This window comes from Gouania willdenowi, chromosome 4 (genome assembly GCF_900634775.1).
Source record: "Gouania willdenowi chromosome 4, fGouWil2.1, whole genome shotgun sequence".
NCBI lineage: Eukaryota > Metazoa > Chordata > Actinopteri > Blenniiformes > Gobiesocidae > Gouania > Gouania willdenowi.
The window spans coordinates 42827155-42847928 of NC_041047.1; the positions used below are offsets into that span (position 1 = coordinate 42827155).

The 20774-nt window shown below is 42.7% G+C and overlaps 1 protein-coding gene across 6 annotated transcripts in view; it reads right to left on the reverse strand.

The window, feature by feature from the left end:
- The window catches only part of ect2 (epithelial cell transforming 2), a 74523-nt gene that overhangs the window by 26244 nt on the left and 27505 nt on the right, over positions 1 to 20774 (reverse strand). For 4 of the 6 annotated variants that reach the window (XM_028444296.1, XM_028444294.1, XM_028444293.1 and 1 more), the window contains 10 exons: positions 18694 to 18916; positions 18447 to 18614; positions 15091 to 15215; positions 11218 to 11337; positions 11072 to 11140; positions 10731 to 10841; positions 2801 to 2897; positions 2623 to 2704; positions 2120 to 2198; positions 1852 to 1971 (listed from right to left, as the gene is read on the reverse strand). In XM_028444296.1, coding sequence (XP_028300097.1) covers positions 1852 to 1971; positions 2120 to 2198; positions 2623 to 2704; positions 2801 to 2897; positions 10731 to 10841; positions 11072 to 11140; positions 11218 to 11337; positions 15091 to 15215; positions 18447 to 18614; positions 18694 to 18916 — 1194 coding nt within the window. The remainder of the gene's footprint in view (positions 1 to 1851; positions 1972 to 2119; positions 2199 to 2622; positions 2705 to 2800; positions 2898 to 10730; positions 10842 to 11071; positions 11141 to 11217; positions 11338 to 15090; positions 15216 to 18446; positions 18615 to 18693; positions 18917 to 20774) is intronic. The other 2 variants (XM_028444297.1, XM_028444295.1) reach the window with 1 other exon arrangement.

Below are 20774 nucleotides of genomic sequence, written 5' to 3' on the forward strand. Positions count from 1 at the left end.
AGTACTAGTAAACAAAAAAAATGTTTGATGCACTCGAGCGCCAGTAAACCTTACTAGTAAAACAAAATCATCTACTAGTAAACAATTTAGTTGTTTACAAGTAGATACTAGTAAACAATTTGGTTGTTTACTAGTAGATAATTTACAAGTAGATAGTACTAGTACTATTAGACATAAAATATGTTTCTCGTAAAAAATCAAAGCATTACTAGTTTGTTCCTGATGGTGCCAAGCTTCGTTTGTGCAATAAAAAAAACTGCATCTCCCACAATTTTCTGCATCTGACTGCGAAATGTATTTGGTTCAGTTTATTTGATCAGATCTAACTAGAGATGGGTACCTTTTACATTTGACCCGATAGTCAGTACCTGTGAATCGGTATCAGTACTCAACGGTACCGATTTTCGGTACTTTTGTGTGTTAATAAAGGGTAAATAATAAAATCTCACAATGTTCCAATTTACAATATTTATTTCTCATATTAATACTGGTAGTAATAATAATAATAATAATAATAATAATAATAATAACAAAAACAACTTTAACCAATATATCAAACCAACATTTAACTGTCTGTATTGTAGAAACATTTGTTTAAAACATTTCTTCATCATTAAAACCCTTACCTTAAAACTACCTACCTATAATTCACAAATTAAAAGGCAGCTCTATGTGACAAAGCTCTATATTGTGAGTATTTCAGTTGCATTTGCAAACTTATGTGCAAATTAAAAAAATGAAGTTATTTGGCTCACCGACCGTGCCTGGTCTAATTCTCGAGTCTACCGGCTCTGAATGCGGAGTCAGCGTCTCTCGGTTACCCATTTTTAGCCAAAAGAACCAAGTTTTCCTTAGGTGCTAGTGCCAGAGCTTAGTTGGTTCTAATCCTGTTTATCCTAAGAACTGTGTTTATTCAGCCCGTGAATCTGCAAGGTGAATGGAGAGTCTGATTAAACATTTCTGTTTATTTCAGCGGGTTGTTGAACACAGAAGTGTGTGTGTTCCTACAATTAAAAGTGTGTCAGAATACACCGGGCAGCAGTTTGTATTGAATGAACACCTCTCAGTGCGCTGAGATCGGTCTCTTTCTTAAAATCACAAACAACAGTCATGTGACAGGGTGATTAAGGCAGGACTAAATCCTTCTAATAAAAGTTCAAGTGAGGACACTCAAGTGGATTTGTGTGTGTGATCCATTGGACAATGTTGTGCATTGAAATTTTGTGTTCACACATCTACTTTAACACCTAGTTTAGAGACAGAGGGCACCTAATTGAAAGTGAATTGCCCCAGGAACAAACAACGTTTTTTGAATCGTCCCATTGAAGGAAGTGTAGTCCAGTATGTTTCAGGAGAATTCTAAAACAGATCAAAGGCTGATTTGTTCGATGAAAACAAAAACCAGCACCAATTAAACATCTGTGGGATGTGCTGGACAGATTGTGATGGAAGGATTGAATCCTCGATTAGATCAGTAAAGGAATTAGTAAATGTGTAAAAAAAAATCAATATAGTTTATGTATCACTACTGACATTCTCTGAAGGCAGAGAAATATGAACAGATCACTTGAGTCTCCCAAAACCCTTGTTTTGTGTGTCCTTTGTTGCTGTTGACATTTAGTTTCAAAACAAGTCAATAACTGTGCACGCTTTTATTCAAGCAAAGAGATTTTCCCCCTCAGTCTTTCTTTCAAACACGTGGAGAACAAAATCATACTGCAGACAAGTTGCACATTGATAAGTAAAAAAAAAACAAAACAAAAGCAGTTTGAGTAGAAGCTTGTGTGTTAGATTGAGGGTTTACACACAGAGGTGCAAGGTCTCGTGTACATATTGTGATGTAATTTTCACCTCTAGGCAGTCATTGAAGAGGAAGAGTGTGACGTTCTCTCCACGGTCACAAGGCTGGTCTCCAAGAGCAATGGTTTCTACTCTGTATACCAGGCTGCGGTGGGACGACAGCAGATTGGCCTACAGAGGCACCGAAATACACAAACTGAGCCAAAGCTATCCTGGTAGTTCAAAAACATTCAGAAATGTAAGTAATCTGTATCCACCTCACTGAACTACATGAGGAGATAGTGGAACATGCCGATGGAAGTAACGGTACACAACTTACAGGACAGCCGTCAACTTCGTAAACAACATCAAAGATCTGCTTCTGGCCTTCAGTTTTCCTCTTGTCTTCATTGATATGGCTGCATGAAAATAATTTCAAAACTGTATGAATAGGTTTTAGCACAACCTAATAGATCTATAGAATTGTTAATAAAAATATACAATCTTTCAAAATATATGCCTGACAATTGTAACATTGTAAAATGGTGATGTTTTCAAAGATCTGTTATAATTGAAATCATTTAAGAAAGTGATTATTGCAGCACTTCCCAGATCTGTAAGTTCCTTTGATATGACAATTCATATCACAACTTAAATAATAAATAAATCATATTACTAAAATAATAGAAGACTTTTTTTATTATAGAAATTACTTCCTGTGACCCCATAGAGGAAAAGGGAGGTCATTTATTTTCAGCAAACAAATTGAAAAAGGCAAAACATGAAGTCAAAGATCAAATCGCATAATATTTGATATTGCATATCACACTTGGAGTCACTCACGTCATAACTTCTTTTAGAGACTCGATGGCTTTCTCCAGAGTGATCTTATCTGGATTATCATCTGACGTATGTTTCTTAATATCTGCATCAGAGGGAAAAAAAACAGGGCAGATAGCAGACAGGCAGAGGTTATAGAACACTGAACAGAGAAAGGTAAGAGGTGACGGGAGGATGTTACCGCTGAGCAGAAGAGCCACACTGGGCAGTCTTTGTACTGGTCTGATGAGCAGCTCCACCAGTGTCTGTCTGCCACATTCTGGCTTTGCCTGGTTGATCTGCAAGTTAAAGTGTACATGGTTAATTAAAAAATCGAGGCAAAATGTGTGAGTCTTAATCCAAATGTTTGAATTGAAATATTGAAAAATTATAGCATTAATTGCGATTAATTACAAAAATATAACAGTTAATTTTTTTTGACACTTTAAACAGCGCAGAACTTTCTCCCTGCACAAGTACCTGGTATACCCATAATACTGATGCACAGACCACAACACAAGAAACAGAAAATCCTGAGGAGAAGTTGTTGATGTACTTTGTGAGCATTAATTTTAGTTTAAATAAAAAACACTGGATGGAAAACAAAAGCCCAGTTGTGTGAAAATTGTGCAAGAAAGAGTTTGCCGATCACTGGAGCTCTTCTAGCCTCCGCTACCACCTCAATATTAAACATGTCGCAGCTAGCACCTTAATGTTAAACATGTAGCAGCTAGCACGGACAACGGTCCTAGTCCAAGCAGGCAGTGCTTCTAATCCACACTGGACAAGATGACTAAGTCCATGACTGATGAATGAACAAACTTGCTGGATAAATTAATTGTGGACAGTCGACAGTCGACCACTCTCAGAGGTAGAGGATGCGGGGCTAGAAGCGGCGCTACAGAAAACATCACCTGACCAAATTTATGAACTGCTATGCAGACAAACAAAATTCATCAACTTTATCAGTTGATTTGAGTATTTCATGCCAGATATTATAACTATTTTTGCACTGTTCGTTTCCACTTCTCTGGAATGTACTGTACCAAGTTTTTTTATTTTATTACATGAAAAAAAGGTTTTGGAAAGTTTGCAAAACGTACAGCAGTCAGTGATGAAAATAATAAACACTATTTCGGTGTTTAAGCTGATTATTATTTTCATTGATTCAGTCACCAAAATCCATTCAAATTAAAATCCTTGAATCCTTAAATGAATCATTTTTCATTTTGTCATTTTGTGCATAACATAATGACAAATTATTATGTCATAATAATTGAACGTGAGCTGGGATTAGACCGTCGTGAGACAGGTTAGTTTTACCCTACTGATGACGTTACTAAGTGTGCAAACCATTATGTGCATAACATGTACATAATGAAATAACGTTCCCAAGTTGCCCGTTAAGTCCTTAACAGTAAAAGAATAAAGTTTTACGACTAAAAAGCTCCACCAGAGTTTGATTTTAGTATCATTAATTACAAAGTTTTTAATTAAGAATCATAGTTTAAAAATGTCTTTCAACAAAAGACTTTGCCCCCACTGGTTAGTCCTAAACCTTTACTGCTGGTTCTAGGGGTGTGATAAGATTAAACTCGATGTGTTTTCTCATCGCGTTACAAATCCGTCTCAAAAGATTTTTTTTTTGTGAGCAATCCATACTTCTATCTGTGACCTGTGGGGGCAGTAATGCGCCTTTGCTATGTCTAGCCTGCCAGAACCTAAAGCAGGAGTAGGAAAAGAAGAAGAGGATGAGTAAATCTTAGTTCTAGTTCAATTTCATCCCGACTGACCGCCAGAGGCGGTGCTTTAGCACTGGATATCTACGTCTCACATATGCACTGGTCAAGCACCTATACCAACAGAGTCCCCTGTGACCCCTGAGTGACCCCCCGGAGTCTATAATATCCGGTGTCACCGGTGGATCTTCTACTTGAATCTTCTCGTGCACATATGGTCGCTCAGTCATTAGTCCCGTGAAGTACGTGGAAACGAAAACCCGGAATGAGCCGTGGCGTTGGCAGCCCCGCAACCTTTACAGGTTGGAGCTGCAAGCCCGTGTTCGTCCTCCAAGGGGCTGGAGGAGACGCCATTACACGGTCCTTAACACAAGCACCAGTAGACGCATCGGTGATAGATTTCAGTGATGCCTCGCTACAGACATTCCCCCTCATAGCCAGAGAGACAGGGCGTCTGATGTCGACGCTAGTGCAGGCACGGCAGCAGGTGTGGCTAGCACAGTCACCCCTGACAGATGCGTACAAAGAGTTCTCTGCTCTCTTCCAGTGGAACCAGGGGAGCTGTTCAGGTCAGCCGCCCTCAAAGCCTTGGAGCGCTCCGCCCAGGCAGGGGTGACCTGGCAGCAGTGGGCGGGTCTCCAGAGTTCAAGAGCAGCCCCTCGCAGATCCAGGGCCTCAGCGACCGCTCCTCGGCAACGGCCCCAGAGGTCAACATCTAGTAGCCATCCCCTTACGAACAGCCAGCAGAGCAGATGACGAGATTACGCCCCCCTACACGCCCGCCTCCGAGGCAGCCTAGGATGCCTGGGTGCTGTCGACTCTCACCCAGGGCTACACCTTGCAGTTTCGACACGGGCCCTTTTTTACCGGCATCCACCACCCGGCAAAAGCCCTGGCTCTGAGCCAGGAGTTGTCCACACTCCTGGCCAAGGGTGCCATCGAGCCCATAGACCCCCTGCTTCAACCAAGGGGGTTCTACTCAAATTATTTTCTGGTTCCAAAGAAGAACGGCAGCCTTCGACCAGTATTGGACCTGAGGAGACTCAACAGGTGAGTGGTTCACCCTGGTGGACCTTCAGGATGCATATTTCCATGTGCCCATTGTGCCACACCACAGGCAGTTTCTGCGGTTTGCCTTCTTGGGCACCACTATCAGTTCAGGGTACTGCCCTTCATACGGTCCCTCTCTCCCCAGGTGTTCACTCAGTGTGTGGCTGCTGCCCTCGCTCCTCTACAAGAAAACGGGCTGAAGGTTTTTCCTTACATCGATGATTGGCTGGTCTGTGTGCCCTCTCATACTCAGGCAGTCAAGGATACAGCCCGGCCTTTGGCCCATGTGGCCCGCCTGGGGCTAAGGGTGAACATGAAGAAGAGCTGTCTGAATCCCTCCGAGCAGGTGACACATCTGGGAATCAACATGAATGCGATCACCATGATGGCAAGCTTGGCAGCTGGACGGGTGAACGACATCCTCTCCTCTCGGTCCCATTTCAGGATAGGCAGGAAACTACCTTATGTTCAGTTCCTGTGCCTAGCAGGCAAACTTACAGCGGCATCACAGGTCATCCCCCTGGGCCTGCTGGCTCTTCGGCCTTTCCAGATATAAATCAACAGCCTCCACCTGGACGCCAGGCTACACAGGCATCGGGTGGTCATGGTTACCTGGAGGTGCGCCCGATCTCTCACCCTGTGGGTAGAGAGATTTCTGGTTGGGGGTGTGGCCCTTGGTGCCATTCTGTCCCACAGAGAGACTGACGGTGGACACTTGAACGGCAGGGTGGGGCACCATCTGGCAGAAGCGGATGGTGCGAGCCCTGTGGTCGGCCCGGGACAGCATCAGGCACAAATGTGCTGGTGCTGCGGGCGATTCACGTAGCCCTGGAACATTTTATGCCCTTCATGAACGGGAAGCACGTTCTGGTCCGGTCGGACAATATGTCGGCAGTGGCACAAATAAACCACCAGGGTGGCACCAGGTCACGGCAGTTACTTTGAGTGACAGTGTCTCTTACGCTGGGCTATTCCCCGGCTGGCCAGCCTGAGAGCGATGCATGTGCCGCGGAAACTGAACAGAGCGGTGGATTTCCTCTCTCGAAGGGGACCCCTGCCTGGCGAATGGAGGCTCCACCCCGAGGTGGTGCAACACCTCTGAGAACTGTTCGGGGACGTAGTGATAGAACTCTTCGCCTCGGAGGAGGCAACCCAATCAATCAATCAATCAATCAATCAATCTTTTATTTGTATAGCGCCAAATCATAACCAATGATATCTCAAGACACTTTACAGTAGAGCAGTCTTAAGGACGGACTCTTCATTTTATGGATACACACATATGCATATATACGTATATACACATACATATGTATCCCACACCCAACATGAATTCATCATGGCGGCAAGGAAAACCTTCTGTTAAGCAGCAGGAACCTTGTGTGGATCCCATTCCTATGATGAACAGCCATCCACGTTATGCTGTGTTGGGTGTGTGCAGAGGAAAGGGTGGAGACAGAGTTGTTGAGACTCTGTAACTCCACACTGAGGATCCCACGGACCTGCAAGACAAAAGCCAGAAGGAGTACAGGAGCAAACACACAAGGGAAGAAGCAGACAGAGGGAGTGTTAGAGAGGAATGGGACCCTCTCCGGTCCCTCTCTAACCTAAATGACCTCTCTCTTAACGCCCTCTCCAACCTCTCTCCAACCGAGCGTGCCAGACCCCCCCGGCAGTCTATGCCTATTGCATCTTAACTATGAGCTATGAGCTGGTTCCTAACTAAAAGCTTTACCAAAGAGGAATGTTTTGAGCCTAACCTTAAAGGTAGAGAGGGTGTCTGCCCCCCGAACCGTGGTTGGTAGATGGTTCCAGAGAAGTGGGGCCTGATAACTGAAAGCTCTTCCTCCTATACTACTTCTAGAGACAAATGGAACAATGAGTAGGCCAGCATTTTGAGAGCGTAGTGTTCTGGGGGGATTGTATGGCACTACAAGCTACTTGAGATAGACTGGTGCCTGTCCATTTAGGGCTTTATAAGTGAGAAGAAGAATCTTGAATTCTATTCTATATTTTATGGGAAGCCAATGCAGAGAGGCTAATACAGGAGTAATGTGATCTCTTCTCCTAGTTTTAGTCAGTACACGTGCTGCAGCATTTTGAACCAGCTGAAGTGTCTTAAGCGACTTGCTCGGGCAGCCTACTAAAAGAGAATTACAATAATCCAGTGGAGAGGTAACAAAAGCATGGACTAGCTTTTCGGCGTCGCTCTGAGACAGGATAGGTCTGATTTTAGCAATGTTACGGAGATGAAAGAAGGTAGTTCTTGAAGTTTGTTTTATGTGAGAGTTGAAGGATAAATCCTGATCAAATAGAACCCCAAGGTTTCTAACAGTTGTGCTTCGTGCCAGAGTAATGCCATCTAGGGCAGTTAGGCTAGCATAGGTTTCTCTAAGGTGTTGTGGGCCCAGTACAATGACCTCAGTCTTGTCTGTTAAGAAGAAGAAAATTTTGGTCCATCCAGGCCCTAATGTCCTTTAGACAGGCCTCACATTTAGAAAGCTGATTTGTCTCACCTGGCTTCATTGATACATACAGTTGGGTATCATCAGCATAGCAGTGAAAGTTAAGAGTATTTTCTCATAACATTACCAAGGGGGAGCATATAGATGCAAAAGAGGATTGGACCTGGCACAGAGCCCTGAAGAACCCCATAGCTTACTTTAGTGTACACAGAAGACTTATTATTCACGTGTACAAACTGGTACCTATCAGATAGGTAGGACTTAAACCAGTTTAGGGCAGTCCCTGTGATTCCAAGTAATTCCTCTAATCTCTCTAGTAGAATATAGTGATCTATAGTGTCAAAAGCTGCACTAAGATCTAATAAAACCAGCACTGAGAGTCGTCTTTCATCTGAAGCCCAGAGTAGATCATTAATTACTTTAACTAAAGCAGTCTCTGTGCTGTGTTGAGCTCTAAAACCTGACTGTAAGTCCTCGAACAGGCTGTTGTTTTGAAGGAAGTCACAGAGCTGAGCCGCCACAACTTTCTCAAGAATCTTTGAAATAAAAGGAAGATTAGATATAGGCCTGTAGTTTGCTAAAGTGCTGGAATCAAGAGTAGGTTTTTTGAGAAAGAGTTTGATTACAGCTATTTTAAAGGACTGTGGCACGTAGCCTATTGATAGGGATATATTTCTTGTCTCCAACAAAGATGGGCAGACCAGGGGAACCACTTCTTTAAACAGCTTAGTTGGGATCAGATCTGAAAGGCAGGTCGATGGTTTGGAGGGTGAAATAATAGAGTTAAGTTCCTGAAGTCCTATATGTGTGAAACAGTTTAGGTAAAAAATTAAAACAAGTGTTTTCAAGGCTAGAATATCAATGACAACAAGTTTGATTAGCGTTAGCAGAACACAGTAGTAGAACGCTGCAAGCAGCAGTAGAGCGTAAACAGGAAATGATTGATACGTCACCACGTCAGCACGTCACAAGTCACGTCACAACCCACTGCCCCCTCTGTTTCTCTTTCTCTGCCCTCGCACACGATTGGCCACAAGGGTTGCTCTACGCTTTCTTCCCTCTGCCCTTGATCCTGCCAACACAACACAGGGTCTCCGAGCAGGGCCACCGCCTGCTGCTGGTGGCTCCTCAGTGGCCAGGGAGGCCCTGGTTTCCTCTGCTGTGCAGGCTCTGTTTCCGTCAGCCGTGGCGCCTCCCCAGCAGGAGAGATCTCCTCTCGCAGCTGGGGGGTCAGATCTGGCACCGCGACCCGAGGCGTCTCCAATTATGGGCCTGGCCATTGCAGGGGCAAACCCACTGGTGAATGACTAACAATGCTGCAAGAGCCATCATCTTGAACGCGTTGGCACCATCCACCAGAACGCAATATGAGAACAACCTCAAGAGGTTCTCCGCTTGGTGTGCAGACAGGCAGCTGGACCCTGTCCACTGCCCGGTGACTGCTATCCTAGGGTTCCTTCAGTCCCTCCTGGATAGTGGTCGCTGGCAGTCCACGCTGAAGATCTTTGTTGCCGCGATTTCCAGCAGGCATGCCCTGGTGGACTCGGCCACGGTGGGCTCCCACCGGTTGGTGACCCACTTCCTAAAAGGGGCCTTAAGGCTCCGGCCTCCGAGGATTCAGAGGGCCCCGGCATGGGACCTGCCCCTGGTACTTGAGGCGTTGGGTCGACATCCCTTCGAAACCTTGGCACAAGTGGAGCTCAAGTGGGTGTCGGTGAAAACCACGTATGTCTTAGCCATTGTCTCGACTAAGCGGGTTGGGGAGCTACATCCTCTTTCAGTGGAAGACACATGTTTGAAGTGGCATCTTGAGGGGATTGGGGTCACATTGTGGCCAAATATTTCTCCCAAAGGTGTTGTCACCCTAGTACGTTAATCAGCTGATCCGGTTGGCACGCTTAATACCAGCGTCAGAAGAGGTGTCAGAACTGCTGTGCCCAGTTTGGGCCCTGGAGACTTACATTAACGCTACATTGAGCATTTGCCGATGTGGCCAGCTGTTTGTCTGCTATGGCAGCTCGAGGAGGGGCAGAGCCCTGTCATAACAGAGGCTATCCATCGGGTAGTGGATGCCATTACACACGCCTACACGGCCAGTGCTCTCCCTCCACCATCCTTTTGTAAGAAACCCATGGCTTATGTTGTCTGTACTCATTAATGTCAGCATTAAAATAAAAATGTAAATAAAGCTCATACCCCTCCCCCACTTCCAGCTCCGTCAAAACAGCTGAAGTCACAGCTAACAGCTGAGAAGTAACTGCGTGCCAATCGGTCTACTCTGCTCATCGTAGTAGCTGCCTGCCTTGAATCAAGAGCTTATTTGCAAGTGAATTAATAAGTGCACAGACACAATGCGATCCCTATTCTGGACTATAGCGCCAGCAGCAGCAGCACGGGTAAGCGGGTGTGTGTGTGTCTGTGACAGGGAAGCGATATCTCCGTCTGTACGGAGATATCTCTTCGTTAGCGTTCCTAACTTTGATAATCATTCTAATGTATTGTAGCGATGTAAAAATGGAGAAAGTAGACAAACACAGCACACAGAAAAATGCTGAAAAACACAGACATAAACCTAATAGAAAATCTGTGAAGGGAGTCGGGGCTGCCCCAAAACATCACATCTCTAGAGAAGATCTGCATAGAAGAATGAACCGAAATATTAGCTACAGAGTGTGCAAACCTTGTGAAGAATTGAACTTTTGTTATTGACCAAATATTTATTTTCTGCACCAATACAAATAGCTGTAGCTGCCAAATACTATTTTGCCCCACTGTATAAACACAATTAGTCAAGGTATATCAAAATTGGTAATCATTTATTCACAAAGAGGACAGTGATAAACTTTCTTTGTTGTGAAGAGGAAACAAAAGTCTGTACCTTAAGGAAAGCATGGAAGCGTGGCTTTGACTTCTCACACCGGACAATGGTCTCTTTGCTCATTTCAAAAAAGTTGACAAACGGGGGGTAGGCCCGAACCAGCTCCTTAGACTGCACATAGAAAGAAGAGGGTAAGGACCAGTGAGGAAAAGGCTCACACAGATATACAGAACGTTTGGACATAGGAGAAATGTTGGTTTAAACCTGTATGCTATTCAAAGAAAATGCATTAACCCACTGATATGGCTCAAATAAGAAAAATATCAATGTAATCAAATAAAATACAAGTGAATACACTATGAGTTAAAGTACTGTAGTTGATTTATGAGCAGCAAACTCACATATTTAAGAAAGACGTTTCCAACACTGCGGTTCTCTGTCCAGTCTCTAAGGAGATCCTCAAGGTCGCTCTGATCAACAAAACACAAACTCTTCATCAGTCTTGTCCAACACTGAAAATAATGACACTGAAAAGTGGAAAACCAACCTTAATCCTGGTGTGAACGTCATAGATGTCCGGGATGCTGCCAAATATCGTCTTCATTTCCTCCTGGGCAAGTATGGGACCGCCCACCTGACCCTCCTTCTCCAACGGCAGCTTAAAAAGCTTCATAAACACACAGGGAGTGAAACAAACTTAGCCATGCCAAATTAAAGTAAGCAATCTTTATTGAAATGATGCGTCAGTTATCGGAACTGATCATGATGTTATTGATAATCAAGTAAAACAACTTGTTATGGAGTTCCACTTATTTGTTACTGAATTTTTTTTTCCAAAGATTGAAGAGCCATGCCCAGTGGATGAGGAGTAGCGACATCACCATTGCAGAATCTAGAGAATGTGCATGGCATCATCCATGAGGCAGCAGCACATATTTCCTCCAGGGGCACTACCTTAAGGGCAGCCCAAGATGTAGACACACTCCTGGTAGAATGACAACACACACCCGATGGTATCGGGTGGCTTGACACCTGATACAAATGGTGAATAGTATCTACAATCCAGCGAGATAAACACTTCTTGGAGAGAGCAAAGCCTTTGTTAGGACCCTATATCTAACAAAAAGTGGGAGAGGGAGTCGATACATGGCCCGCAGATGGGTCAGACAGGGGGCAGCCCACCTAGAAGGTGATGGGAGACTTGTGACAGACGGGCAGACCTGGACCCCTCTTGGTGGTTTATGTGAAAGACTGTTCAGGTGTTGTCCGACCACCCGTATGTGTCTTCCCCTCAGGTACGGCAAAAAGTTCTCGAAAGCTAAGTGCATTGGCCTCAAAGAGGGCACCACAGGTAGCGCAACAATGGGAGCCTTCCATTGTGAATGGCTAATTAGATCACTTGTATGCGATAAGCTGAGGGAAGGGGGTGCGAACACCACCTACACAGCAGACACATGTCACACAGCACCAGTGACTTATGCTTAACACAAGGCTATTTAGCGTTCCAGCTTAATTGTCAAATCATGTAAGCTGAGGAGAGAGGAGAACACACCTCTAACACAACGAAATAGTCAGACAGTCAGCTGGGAGCTACGTCTCATATATATTGCTCTGTGAAAGCTGCAACGCCGTAAGCTGGGAGAGGGGACGCAAATGCTACCTTCACCAGCAAAGGCTGCAGTTAAACCTCCAGTTAACTGGAGAATAGAAACAGAACCACTAATAAGCCAGGGAAAGAGGGCGAGCACATCATCTAAGCAAGCAGAATTGAATTAATAAACACGAGTGTTAGCGTCGAGAAGTGTGTAACACCGCAAACTGGGAGAAGGGATGCTAACGCTACCTTCACCAGCAAAGGCTACCATTAAACTTCCAGTTAAGAGGAAAGGAGACAGATAGTAGCACCAATAAGCCTGGGGAAGAGGGCGGACATGTCGTTTAACCAAGCAGAGTTTAATTAAACACGGGTGTTAGTGTCAAGCAGTGCGGCACTCACACCAGGCTAACAGGACCCTGATACCAATGTTGACAAAGTCTTCACTGCTGGATATAATGAACACTTCACGTGACCATAATTAATATAAAGTAGTGTTTGTATCGCCATCTTAAAAGTGACAACTTTTCATCAGACTGCTCCACGCTTGTCATCTCTGCTGCTTCATCAAATCTGTAGTAATTGTGTGTGTGTGTGTGTGTGTGTGCCACGTGCGTGTGTCGCATGTGTGTGTGTCGCGTGTGCTGGCACGTCGCCTTAGCCAATCATAATCGCTCACCTTGTTTTTAACCCGCCTCCTCACAACAGCTGAGTATGAAGCCGGGGATGCTTTCGGTAAAAAGTTTATTCAATCAATACATGTAACGCACCGCATTTAACGCTCAGTGACGATAACGGCGTTGTAACAGTGTAAAAAGTAATTAGTTAGATTACCCCGTTACTGAAAAACAAACGCCGTTACCTAACGCCGTTATTTTAAACGCCGTTATTCCAAACACTGACCAGGAGAGTCAAGCGCTGTTAGACCGCACCGGGAGTCAAACCAAAAGAGACACCGCAGCCTCCGACCGACAAGGTCACAAAGCTCCCAACGAGTGATAGCGTCATAGGCTATTACTTTGAACTTCTACTGTAGCTGTACACAGCGGCATGCGTGGCACAAGAAAAAAAAACCTCAGGTGACACTAGAATTTATTACCTTTCTTGGGTCACAGCAGGGCTCGAGACTACAACCAAAATGGTCGCAAATGCGAGTATATTTTCAGTGTGCGCGAGTGAAAATTTTGTATGGTCGCATCCGTGCTTGTGCGTATGGATGACCTTATTTTGGACGAAGCGGCTGAGCACTTTGTCACAGAGTGCAGTTCTCTCTCTCGCTCCACGCTGCAAGTGAGTTAATGGTGCGCGCTGAAGCAACTGGGCTGCGGGTAATGCATCGGTGAATGCACCGAGTACAAACACCAATGTGCTCCTTTAGAGTGCGCGCGGTCCGCAAACCGAGCCAGGCATAACGAGCCTGTTTTTTTGTAATTAAAGTTTTTTATTGAACATTTTCTTGGTACATTACAAAATCACAATCCACACTCAATAAAGCAGCTGTACATATGCATAGATGCATTCATGGATGGGGGCTTTTGTACAAGGTAAAAATAATAAAATAATAATAATCAATCACCATACTAATGGACGGAATTAAGCAGTGTTGGAATCACGTCTCCTCCTGACGTGTTTATAGTAATGTAGGACCAAAATGTGTCCCAAGCTGATGTGCTGTCCTTATTTTTTAATCTATTTAGCATGCATTCATATGAGGCAATTTTTGTTATCATGTTTGCCCATTCTTTAATATGTGCGGCGATTGGAGTTTTCCAATGTTTAAGGATAACCTTGGCTGCCACTGATACCCCAACTATAATAATTGCCAATTTTCCTATTGATATATTAGTTATCCTCCCTTTATCACCCAGTAAACAATCCAGGACAACATGGGACAGGCTTTCCCAACCATTCACTAAGGACATGGATGACCTCCACCCAAAAGCATTGAATAATTGAGCATTCCCACAAACAGTGCATAAGGGTACCAGTATCATTCTGACATTTCCAACACAATGCATTGTTCATAAGACCTTCCCTATGTAATCTCACTGGAGTCCAATAATACCTTTGCAATATCTTATATTGTGTAAGTTTACTTTTACCTTCTCACAAAGTTCCATTTTCTGATAGAATCTTTAGCCATTCATTATCCCCAAATGTAACCCCCATATCCTTTTCCCATAAACCCTTCAGTGCTTTACAGTCATCACTAATTACATCACTGATTCTTCTGTAGAATACCATTTACAGTTTAAACTGTTTTTAAGTTTTTATTTACATAATCAATATAAATCAAATCAAACATTATTCTATATCATTTTAACTGTATAAAATTTAATTCACTGTATTGTCTTTATTGAGAAGGTATTTTTTCAGCTCCGGGTGAGATGAGGCAAAATGGTTTATTTGAGAGTAAAGGTTGCGACCCCTGACCAGGGGAAGAGGCCCCACTATAAGAGCTGGACCCTCTGAATTTAATTCCATCGGGTGAAGCAATTCAGATGCTAAGTTGGTTAGGCTACTGTTAAGTTAATTAAAGTACAGCCTTTCTGCAAAATAGGTTTCTGTACACCCAAAAGCCCCACCCCCCACCCAAAAAAAGGGTGCGACCAAATTCTGTGCTGATGCGACCAACTGAAAAAAGTGCCACCACTGGAAAAGTTAGTGTAGAGCCCTGCACAGGTGACATTGCTGGCATGCATACTCGAACTGTGTGTTCAGTGCTTTAAGCACCGCCTCTGCCAGTTAGCAGGGATGAAATAGAACTAGCCAAATAAGAAAAATCCTATGAACAGGACTAAAGGTTAGGAAGGTTCACACACTCACCTGTAGGACAGTGCTTAGAATGTCCACATAGTTGCTCTCCGTCTGGTAGAGCTCCTTGGAAACCTGCCACCTGGCCGACTGCTTGGAGTGGGCTGGTGTCGAGCTCTTGGAAGGCTTTGAACTCTCTGGAAGAATCATACAAGCATTATAACATTTTAATTGTAATTAGTACTATTATAATAATAATATAATAATTATATATATTTCAAAAGAGTTGGGCAGGTACAAGTTAATCCCAATACAAATAACCATGCATTCAATGTTATGCACAATATCTACATAAGCCAGTCCCGTAAAAGAAAAAAATTGACATGGTCATTAGATCTTTATTGCAGGATAACAAATACAGTAATATCACAAGTGACATTTCAAGCTTACTACAGCACTTAGATGCTATTTAGACACAGTGAGCAACCAACTGCAGAACTGTGTGTTTGAAATGAAACCGTTGTTTACACAATTAGCATGATAAATTGATGATATAGCAATAATTTCACATATCAACTATATTATGTACATGTATTGTTTGCGTCACTGATACTGAAACAAGCTCAATTGCGGTAAATTACTATGTAATGATGACTTTCCTAAAACCACAGTGACAATGGTCATTGCATATTTGATAGTTTATTATCATTTATTAAAATCACACAAACTAAGACCACTAAACTGGTAAAACCACCATGCTCTGTTAATATACTTGCATATTGGATTTGAGAGATGGTTTTAGGGGAGGGTAATGGTTATAGAGGTCATCAACAAAGTGGGACTCCAAACTCTTAGCAGCCCGAATATCTCCGAAGAACGACTCACTGTGGCTGTCGAAACCAGAGAAGACTTAAAGCTACTTTAACCAGGAACGAACAAAAAGTCAGGAGAGATCATTGCACAATTGACAACAGAACTACTTGATTTGTGGTGTTGTGCACAAACTTTTGTCAATATGACTTGACACACAGCATCAAACAGTGGACACGTGTCAGTGGCATGACTTCCAGACACGGACGATCGCTCAATGCTGTGTAGCTCTAGAGATCCACTACATGGCAAAACAAGCGAGGAAGAAACTTTGGAAACTGAAACTGGATAAAATAAAAACCTGAGACTGTAACGACAGAAGCGGTCAGCCTCCGTCATGTTTATTTATTTTGTTTGCAGTAATGTGAGCTGAAGTTTCTTTAACCGCTGCCGTTTCTTACCTTCTGGTTTACGTGTACACAGTAACTCAGGGACTTCAGTCTGAACCAGGGTTAGGGTCAATTACATTTTTCAATTATGATGACCAACATTTTATTTTCCCCAATTACAAATAAAATTACAATTATTGTTATCTTCACAAAGTCAATTACAATTATGTTCTCTTGACATATGTGCAGAACTGTACATAGAACTGTTACATGGTTCCCCAGTTTTGCATTAAATTATAATTGAATGCAAAATTTATAAATAATTTTAATGGCAAATACAATTGCACAGTCAATTATCTAAACTCAATTACAATTTCATTACGATTACAACGCAACAGTTTTTTCATTACAATTATGCCATAATTGTATTTAATTATCAATTACGTGATTACAATTATAATTGACTCCAACCCTGGGCTGAATGCAGACACAAGCAGCACATTTATTAGGCCCCGGGCTGATTACAATCCTACACTTTAAACTTAAAAAACTGTCGGTCGGCAAGGAGCTATTGAATTATTTTCAGGAAGCAGCAAAGTAAATTTAAAGGTTACAAGTCCACTTCCTCCGACAGACAACCATTTTTGGGTGGTCAACAATCATGTATCCGTTCCTAGTTGTGCCTGTACACCGTTGTGAAGGTCTGTTGGTGCTTCTCTCAGCACGCAAGAGCAGATTCTGGTCTAATCAGAGGGTACATAAAGCAATGTGTGTATTTACAGACAGTGTGTGTATCCCCATCTGAGCTGTGTATTGTCTGTAGTAGTTGAGCAGGCAACGAGTCTGTGACTGACAGCACTGACCAGCTGCGTCTTACTGCGTCAAAGAAGTAACGCCCATAACCAAGGCATTTTTTGAATTTTCCCCCCTAGTGGCAGCTCAGCAGAAAGCAGGGGTTTAGTTACTCTTTAAGAAGAAATATCGTAAAATAGCAAAACATTAGCACAGCTAGCCTGAAATAAACATTAGAACATCCTTATCAAATACTTTGTCCTGACACTTTCTTTCATTGTTAGAAGCCCTGGGGCCTCATGTACAAAAGGTATGTACACCCAAAAACGTGCATACATCAAAATCCACGGCAAAATCCTGATGTTCAGAAACTTGAGTGAGCGTGGAAATGTGTGGTCTTTCACGTCAAGTCTTGAGGCGGCGGACGTACGTTTCTACATAGTTGATGCTTTAGATTCTAAGGATTAATTAGGCACACTACCAAAATAATACAATTTATTCACACATGAAGCTCTGAGCTGCTGTTGACATGTATAATTTACACATCTTTGTGTATTAGTTTTTCTTTCTTTTTATCGGTCTAATCTGAGTCAGATACGTTTTTCACTACCTGTCAGAGCTCTGTAGCTGGGATCTCCATGCAGGTGGTTAGACGTCCTCTGAGTAACAGACACATTTACGTCTGAACACTTTAACGTTTTCAGTCCAGCCTTCATTAGCAGCCACACACATGTACACCATCACCGTGACCGACCGGTGCGTGCGTGTGTTTGTGTCGCTGGGGGATCGTAAACCTGCGGATGAGGGAGGTGGGCAATCGACGTATTGGGAAAAGAAATTCACTTATAGAGCGCTATAGTACCAAAGTGTTTTACAATGAGTCACATTTACCCGTTACACATTCACGGCCTGTTTGAAGCTCAGATGGAGAGAGAAAAACACTAAGCCTAATGTGCGCGATCAAAACATCATATTTTGCGATTATTATCATCTTTATTATCAGTAGCATTTTCCGTCTCTTGCTTAATCCGCTTCCCACTTCTTAACACACCCACAGTCAAGCATTCAGCGAACTGTGTGTGTATCTTCACTGTTGAATCATTACATGTCACTGTCGGTCTAATAACGTTAAAAAAATATCTTTTCTTTCCTGGGTTACTAGTGGTAAAATCGCTGCCTTTTCTTATCACGCTGAGGGAAATCCCGATGCCAATCTCATTTATATATGATTTATATATGTAAATGGAGGCGGGGACATTGGTGCGCTCACATTCACGCTGATTTAGACGTTCAAAGAATAAGTGCGTGGATCCAGTCCTATGCACATATTTAAACATCTGAATTTTATGAGCGTACGCCTGTCTCTGGATTGAGAGGTATGCATTTTTCATGCAAGTCTTTGTACATGAGGCCCTTGGACTTTACAACAAACCTAACCTGAAGAGTTGTTTGGCTGCTGATGATCATTCTCTGGATCTTGACTGCTACATACACCGTGGCTGGATCTCTTTCTCCTCCCTTCCCTGTCCGTTCTTATCCTTCTTTCCCTGGTTTTCATTCTTCTCGTTCTATTCCTGGCCACAGAACTATTTTCTACACTGACATCTGCAATGAAGAGGAGTTGCTTCAAACAATAGCTACAGTAAGAGAGTATCACTTAAGCCCTGCTGTGTGCTCCTCATACCGGTCAGGGTCTTGCATGTCTCCGGCGTGTTGGAGATGTCGAGCAGCGAGCCAATGGAGTGCTCTGCAGATGGCCTTTTACGAGGTGGAGGGAAGGGCGAGATCTCCGTCTCCTTGGTGAGCTGAGCCAGAGTATCCCTCAGACGCCGACGCTTGCGGTTACTGTTGGGGGTGGTGAGCGACAGAAGGGACACTGCTTTCTTCATGGCTGGACTGTCATTGGGCTGCAGAAATGGATGCAATACACAACGATGTTACTAAATATACTGAAGATGTAGTCGCTGAATCCATTGGTAAGAATGTGTCATATTGTCACTGAGATAAATATATTTTGTAAGAGCTTTAGCTGGTGCAGTGTTCAGGTGGAGTCTCAAGTTTCAGTATCACATCCTCCATATCACTCCATAACAGACATTTTAAATACAATTCCACTGCAGAAAATCAGTATGAAAGTCAACTCTTTGGTAATCTTTGTTAGGGCTGGGCGATATGCCTGAAAATTTTATCACGATACAAGTGTTTCAAATCAGTCGATATCGATAATTATTGATTCGGATTTTTTTACCTATTCAAAATAAGGAGCAGAAGAAAAAAGGCCAAATTTAAATACTTTTATTTTAAATGTAATCTTCATTTTTTTTAATTGAGGTTTCATAGTTTTTTCCATAGTTTTGTTGATCTATTTTTGAACGTTAAACTGTTAATAGATATTAAATAAATGATTATTCAAAGAAAAAGTGCAACGCAAGTTTGTAAATAATAAATCAATGCACACCTGAGGTAGACCTAACATCTCTGACAGGAAAAAAACAGGAGGGTATGTATTAGGAAAATATTATGGGGGCGTTTTTTGCTTTTATTTCCTCATTTAAAATGAAATTATTTCCTGGGAAAAGAAAACATGAAAAGCAAAAATAACTCCAATAGTGTTTTTACTGTTTAATATAAGCCACTGCTGCTGAATCTTGTTTATTTTATATCTGATATGTTACACAAAGTTATGGTTGATAAATATCTGATTTCATATATATAAACCAGATCAATTTTGATGATATAATCATTAATCTGAAAGCAGTACTGACAGGATATTTTGGTGTAATAATCTCAATAGATACATTACTGTCTAATGGGACCAGCTTTATCTAGTGAAACATAATTACAAATTATTGTGTTTCACAAGTGGGACAGATGAATAGTGACGTTAGTTTAACACTGATATTTATTTTATTAATATGTTAGCTTTTATCCTTCCCTACAAGAATTAAATCTAACCATACGTAAATCTGTGGCTCTTTGAGGTTGGATTGTAAGTCATGTACATTTTACTAGTCTCCTCCTCTTTATGAAGTCATTAGTGCTAGCGCTTAGCACAGTATCATGTGTCGGTGGGTTAGCTTAGTTAGCTTTAGTCCAGTTTCCAGTTAATAATAGTTACTGGCAGCATGCATCTCTGTCAACTTGTTTGCGAGAACTTTGGGTGGATCTGGGGAAGGATCTTGGACTAGTTCACTTTGTCGGGTGTCTGGTCTTTAACCAAGTATGTGCCGGTGCAGGGACGCTTCAGGTAAGCAGTGATGAGAAAAGCTGAGTGTGTGTGTGTGAGTGGAAAGGGGAGGAGGAGGAGCAGCAGCAGTGAGCACTGACCGCGGCGTTGCTCGGCTAATGTACGCAGGTACTTTGGAGAGGCTCAATCTGTTAATCTGCCTACATCCCCCAGAATGCGTTGCGGTTCTGGGTCAGGGGTTGTTTCTGGGTTAAAGGAGTTCAGTGAAGTTATCAAACATTTTATCGCACATATTTTCTATAGATATCAATTACATCTCTATTGCGACATATATCGTTATCGTTTTATCACCCAAGCCTAATCTTTGTATTAGTCAAGCAGGACACGAGGACTTTACAATCAGTAATATGTACCAGCTGATGTACGTCTATCAAACGGGATACTTTTTCTTTTTACAGACAAACAATAGTTCCAAGAAACTAAATCATTTTTAAACTTTATGGTGACATACAAGGCTTTAAATGGACTTTTTAGATTACCAGCCAGCATGGCTAATAGATTCTTAAAGTTAGCAGCCA